Consider the following 6,864-nt stretch of genomic DNA (forward strand, 5'->3'; position numbering starts at 1 on the left):
TAATACAACGTACAGGAGGGCATCCATGAGAAGGGGACAATAACAAACAAAACAGGATAAGCAAAGAGCTGCTGGACCTGAGCCCACTTTGGTGCTTTACCAGTTCTGAACACATAATATATGACCACCATATTTACATTATTTGACAATAGACCCTCTGATAGGCATTTATATTTTCTGCCACCAATTTTTACTAAAATGGCTCTGAGACATATGGATCAAGATTTAACAAATGTGAAACTACAGGAGAAAGACTTTTTGAAACAAGATGAAATAAGTAACTTTTAAGAGTGCCATTTTACAGAATAGCAGAGCAGCGATGCCTTCCTCCATCAACAGCCATGACCCCGCGTGACTTTTTAACAGCCATCCATTAGGCTACCTCCAATACAAAAAAAAAGAGGCAATAATGATACACCAGTATTTACCCACAAGGTTCCACATCCACACACAAATACAACATATCAGTTAAAATGGCGGAGGATCTGAAATCCTTGAGGCAAAAAAATGTGTAAAAGCAAGTGTCTCAAATCCTGTGAAAATCCCATTTAATGAAAAATGAACCTTGTCACCCATTCCGGCAGCACCTGAAATGAATGAGCAACATTTCCATCCCACAACAAACCTTGAGCATGCGAGATATTTGAGTAACGTCGGCGCGACTGCTTCCATTATTTAAAAGTATTTAACTCGATTAGGTTAATTAAACGCGCGCCATTATCAAATATATATAGGCTATATTTTAAGACGAAAAGCTTTGTGGTTGAGACTCTCCATAACGCCGAAACGGTAAGAAAAAAACACACACTTCGCCCTTTAAAACGTATGCGGTTAAAAGACGCTCGTGTCTGCTACATTTAGAGGGGAATAATAAATGTGAAATAAATTCGTGTTGCAGATCAATTCGGAACTGAAATTTGGCTTACCAGCTCTGATCTCCTGCGGCTCCGGGGCTCCGACTGCGCATGCGCGGGACCCCAGTAGTCACTGCTCGTCGGTTATAATGTAACGCCAAAAGACTTCCAGTGCGATCGCTCCACTTTCAGTAATGGTCGATGTGTGAAAATAATGTAGTGGGCTATCGATCAGTCTGGAGGCCGTTCCACCACAGCTGATCGGTCGCCTTTTACTTCTGATTTAAACAAACGGCAGCTGCCTACATCTGCAAAACATTGATCCTGTTCATCTTTCCAGAAAGGGCCATCCCCTAATGAAGAAGCGTTTATTATATAATTAGCAGGATATAGGTCATGTCGATACTGCAGTCAAGGTTTTTGCGATACTGACACAAAGCGACGCCACACAGCAAGATTTTTCATTAAGATCTTTAATTGAACATACAATAAAAAAGGACATTTTCTGTTAGATCTCATTTGCATGGAGAAAAAATATGAATCTGTTCCAAAAGATGGAGAGAGGGGGTGCATTCAGTAAGTCTGATGTTTGTGTTGTTATAAACCCACAAGCAGACGCTCAAGAGATTTGAATGGGTGTACCCTTCAAGTACAAAAACTCCAGTACTAGCTGCACACTTTAAATAAGCAGAGGCTTGACAAAACCCTTAACCCCTGGATCAAACTCGCTGGGAAAAACTTGCAAAAGAAAGAAAAAAGATGAAATACAAATTGAAAATGACTATCAGGTCTGCATTCAGAACAAAACAGGAAATGCAAGAACAATGTTACACTGCATTTGAGGCCTTGAAGCTCTAGCCAAACTGAAATCCATCAAGTAAAAATGGCCTTCAACAGATTACCTGCTCAAGTTACAAAACAAAAAACAGTAACATTGGTGCCAAGCAAAAGGAAATCAGTTTTCTATGATGGTCACATGGTCTATGTACAAGAGGTTAAAAAGTAAGTTGTTCAAACATGAAATACAAACCCCAAACCCGATCATTTTCTCGTAACTATGCAGTTTTGCAGTACAAGTTCTTGCATCCCAGGTGTGCATTTTAGAGTGCCGCAAGACAACACCAAGATTGACCGATTCCTCGAGGAAGCAATTATTGAGGCTGCAGCTCAAAAAGGGAAACCACTCCAATGCTGTAGCCAAATGCTACTTTTCTCCCACAACCACACTATTTGAATCAGTGAGACGCAAAACTGTTGTATCAAACAATGCGGCAGACATCAGCGGACTGGGGACACAATGCTAGTAAATTTTATCAAACAAACAAGATCTGTTGCAAACTGAGATGCTGCATGATTTAAGTAAAAGACAACTTAATTTGAGCTGCGCTATAAATAGCTTTTAATTAAAAACGGACGACTGATGTGACAAACCTACAGTTTATACATTTTGGAACAAAGTGGCTTAAACCACCTCAGGTTGCAGCTATAAATTTTTTAACACTAGCACTTCAGTTTTTGAAAATAATTAGGGGGACAATTACTGATTTTTTGGAGGCAGACGATTCAGAGAGCAAAATGATTCCAAAAAGTATCCCCGTCACTGTGGTGCACCCACTAATGCAACTGCATCTAAAACGTGTTCAAGACAAGTGCACACTTGAAGGAGAAAAGTAGATAAGTCATGAAGTATAAGACAGCATGATGACACTGCTCACTATGTACAGCATAGGGATCAAACTCAACAATGAGAAAACACCTCCCCTTATTTAATTCCTCTAATCCTGAGACGCTGATCTAGACCGTGAGCGAGATCTTGAGCGGGACTTGGAGCGGGAGGCTGAACGCTTCTCCCTCGACTTGGATCGGCGGTCATCCTCCTGTGGGGATGGGGAGCAGGAGGCAGATTTGGCGACGCGCTCCTCTTTCCCGTTCTCCACTGGGGAAGCTGAGCGACTGCGGGACATCTTGTCACCGGGCATCTCCTTGGATCGACTGCGAGAATCCCGCTCTGACTTTACCTTTGAGCGGCTCTTTGAGCGGGACTTGGATTTCCGGTCAGCTGAACGAGACCGTGATTTGCGGGAGCGTGAACGAGATTTGGACTTGCGGGATCGAGAGCGGGACCTGCGGTTGCGAGAACGTGATTTGCTATCTCCTGACTTGGAGCGAGACTTCCTTCCAGATCTGGAGCGGGAATGACGACGTCTCTTGTTGCTACGGGAACGAGACCTGTAGGGAATAAAACAAACACTTATGCTTTACTTCATGTTTTGCAAGACTGCGCTAAAAATTAATTACTAGCACAGGACCCAATACATAACCACACTTCTATAGATCAGTGCATTAACTAAAACTCAAATCTGTATTCGATTGTTTTTTTTAGATTAGACCCATTCTCACCTGGAGTGTGATCTGGAGCGGCTCCTGGAGCTCCTGCTTCTGCGACTCCTGCTGCGGGAGCGGCGGCGACTACGAGATCTAAAAAAGGATCACAGCACAATAGTCAAGAACTACAGCCAATTCTTGTGCAAGAGATAAAATTTATGAGTTTGTTATGAGCATGTTTGTTAGAAACAGAGTTAAAGAGCTCGGCGTGTATTTTTTACAAAACAGCAAGTCCGATGCATCAAAAAATTATTCAGCGGTTAAGTTTTCCCACCTGGAGCGGCTGCCAGAGTAAGACCTCCGTTTGCGAGGCCGGTCCTCCACCAGACGAATCTTTCGTCCGTTGATATCTGTGCCGTCCAGTTTGTCTATAGCCCTCTTCATGTCCGAGTGGCTCCGAAACTCGATCACTCCCTCATTTGTGCGTTCCTTGTGGGCATCTGCGTAAGTCACCTCTCCTGCCTGACGCATGAAGTCCTGGGGGAAACAGAAAATGTAAAGAGAAAAACAGTCAAATATGCTGATAGTCTCATTTGTCTGAGCAGTAAAGTGTAATAAATCACATAGATTTGATGATTCACGAAAGTTAACCTGAAACAAGGAAAAACACTTGTTTGAGCATGTACCTTGAGGTCCTGCCAACTGCAGCGGCTGGACAAGTTCTCCACGATGAGGCGGTACTCAGTGCGAACTGGAGGGCCATACTTATCCCTGCCAGAGCGGCTCCGGCTGCTGTAACCGCTACCTTTAAAAACAACAGCACATGAAAAAAGTTAGAAACGACTTTAGTGGCCAAGACACAAAGAACTACTGGCCTGGGTTATCAAATGAACACAAGGCAGTGACTTGCCAGATAAAAGTCCAAGGGGTTATAAATTTGAACTTAATAATGAAAGGAGTCCCTCTGATCCCAAAACACAAAGCTTCAGTTAAGTGATCTACAAGCCACTGCATGGGCTCTTTGTATTGTTTGTATTGTTCAGCATTCTGAAGTTGTTCTCTGCTGCAAAGAACACCACTGCATCTGTTTCCGGCAATACAAAGCCTGTCTTACTCCAGTACATCACACTGTGATGCTTTAGCTGCATAAACAAATGGACAGTGATGTTCTTTCAAGACCTCTGAACCCTGTAACACAAACAGAAGGAAGGTATCCATATAGGTTGCGGTCAAGGACAAATTAAGTAAGAACGGTGTAAAGAAACACTTACACCAATCTTTTGGTATTTGACCAGATGTCAGTCTGAAATTTTGTTTTCCAGTTTTCTCACTTACAACATTTCTTTTGATTGCAAGTTCTTTACTAGAGCCGATCCACTTATGTTTTCTGTCAACATAGAAACCAATGGCAATCCTCACCATCACCCCTGGTCTATTGGCAAAAGGCTGCTGTCATCATGGCTTCCGGTTAGGTCAGCCAAGGATCAAGGGGGGCAAAGGTCACACACACATTGTAAGGTGAAAGCCAAGGCCAAACGGGACAGGCAGTCATCTTAGCCAGTCATCTTTAGCCTCAATGGACTCTCAGCCTCAGCCCGCAACTGGACTCTTTCAAATTGAAACATCAAGGACTTTTGTTAATGTTGAATATAAAAATATATACCAACGTTAAAAATACACATTACACATGAAAATGTTAGTCTAGTCCTAATGATTAAGCTAGAACTACCCTAGCTAGGGTTGTGGTGATCATGTTGTGATTAGCTTTCCTCTGTGGTGCAAACAAATAATTTAAAATGCACACCTTCAAAACATGGCTCACCCAAATTATTATGATCCAAGAGAACTTTGCAATCCGTGATAAAAAAGCCTTGCTTTCAAGCTATCTTAGCTTATGGCAAGTTTACAGCCTAGACTGCTATTTGAGGGCTCTGACTTGCAGACTGTTGTTCCTTCCCGATAATGAATCACAGACCAATCAAGGGTGGCCCATGATCACTAGGGAGGAGCGACAACCTGCAGGTCACCAACCCTTGATGGTCGAAACTGAAACGACCATATCGGTTGGCAGGATGAGATCAAAAACACACAAAAAACAATGTTATGCTGTAGTCCCTGACCAAGAACAATGTAGATCAGTCTTGGTTTCATAAGAAAGTCTCCATGTAGTCATGCTATTACTTAATATAATAAATAATAATTACATTAAGTATAGTAGAGTATTGTACCACTTCTTGTTACTAATGTTATAGCAACTGTTGTAGTTTGCATGCAATCTGAGCCATGGTAAACGTGGAGCCACTAACACAATAGCATGGGATTCATGACTTGTGGTTATAAACCGTGACTGAGTAACTGGAAATCAAACTTATGCTACAAGTCTGTTAATTAGCGCCAGTATGAAACAACAAAACAGCTCTCTGTGCAGTCCACATCGACACCTCACCCCAAGGGGAAGGGGAAGAGAGGGTATCTTGTAATAGACTGCACTTACTGCGCCCACCACCCCAGTAACCCCCACCGTAGCCATCTCGGTCTCGCCGCGGCCCCCGGGCATGTTCGACGATCACCCGCTCGCCGCACAGTTCCTTCCCGTTCAGCTCGTACACGGCATCGTCGGCGTCCCGGTTATCCTCAAACTCCACGAATCCGTAGCTGGAGGAGAAAGCCGGCGTTAACATATAAATACAATGAAGTCACACAAGTAGGCTCACTCACAGTCAATTAAAACACAGCATGATGAGTTAATTCACGCTTATCTAGCTAGCTAGACATCGTTAGCTCGGCCCGCTAGCTCCGCGCTGTAGCAAACACAAAGACGCCATGTTGGCCATGCGACATTTGCCACACGAGCAAGATGAGAAGTTGGGAAAGCAAGCAAAATAATAATTTAAACAGTCAAACAACACAAACTATCAGGATTAAGTTCCCAAGGTAACTTGACTGCAGAGGTACAAGAACTATATTTGCTTAAAAGCGTGAAACATTCCTGTGGCAGTGCTGACGTCGTTAACATCAATGGTCAACGTTAATGCTAACTAGCTAGGAAGCGTTAGCTAACCCGCGGTTGCATTTCCACCAAAAACTTACCCGTTCTTCAAATCGATTTCCATGAGCTTTCCATATCCGCTGAAAAATCGCTGGATGTCTTTTTCGCGGACATGATAGCTTAATCGTCCAATATAAACACGAGGCATGTTTTTCGCGTTACGTTGTTCTCGACTGTTCTTCTCAATGGCTGGTTACCAAGTTGGCCACGGCCGCTGGAGTCAGCTGCTAGCACTGTGAGCTTCTCTTCCAACAAGCCGTGCGCGATAGCGCCAAACGAGCCAATCAACGCGAAGCTAACGGTGGGAGATTTCCGGTGTTATTGTACTTCAAATTAAATGCTCCGATTGTTTCAACCGACCGGATAATACTACTTAATTTTTACTTATTACTTAAAGAAATCCTCTTTCTATAAAATTACTGTGCCAAAAACTGTAAAAGTGTTGGTAGTAAAATGTAGACTACTAATCATTGAGATTGACGTGTTCGCCCCAAAGCAGGTGGTTTAAGAGGACCTGACAAACTACAAGTCTTAGTCAATATTTATGTACTTGGTGCTTTGCAAGTCAAATTTTACACCATGAAGTGCCAAGTACAACACTACCGTCAGATAAAGTCTAAAAAGTACGATTTCCCT

At 42.9% G+C, this 6,864-nt stretch overlaps 1 protein-coding gene across 3 annotated transcripts; it reads right to left on the reverse strand.

Moving 5' to 3' along the window:
* Positions 1-1,309: 1,309 nt before the first annotated feature.
* On the reverse strand, positions 1,310-6,441 carry LOC139288628 (serine/arginine-rich splicing factor 6-like). 3 transcript variants are annotated; one of them, XM_070909967.1, is made up of 6 exons: positions 6,270-6,441; positions 5,701-5,834; positions 3,866-3,984; positions 3,514-3,716; positions 3,255-3,332; positions 1,310-3,083 (listed from the first exon to the last, which is right to left on the reverse strand). In XM_070909967.1, exons 1-6 carry the CDS (start codon positions 6,374-6,376, stop codon positions 2,630-2,632), a joined length of 1,095 nt encoding a protein of 364 aa, XP_070766068.1. In that variant the 5' UTR covers positions 6,377-6,441; the 3' UTR covers positions 1,310-2,629. The 3 variants fall into 3 exon arrangements, with proteins under 3 accessions (XP_070766068.1, XP_070766069.1, XP_070766067.1); XM_070909968.1 differs by having other exon boundaries at positions 1,310-2,978; positions 3,866-3,980; positions 5,679-5,834; XM_070909966.1 differs by having other exon boundaries at positions 5,674-5,834.
* Positions 6,442-6,864: the final 423 nt, after the last annotated feature.

Source organism: Enoplosus armatus, chromosome 8 (genome assembly GCF_043641665.1).
Source record: "Enoplosus armatus isolate fEnoArm2 chromosome 8, fEnoArm2.hap1, whole genome shotgun sequence".
NCBI classification, from domain to species: Eukaryota; Metazoa; Chordata; class Actinopteri; order Centrarchiformes; family Enoplosidae; genus Enoplosus; species Enoplosus armatus.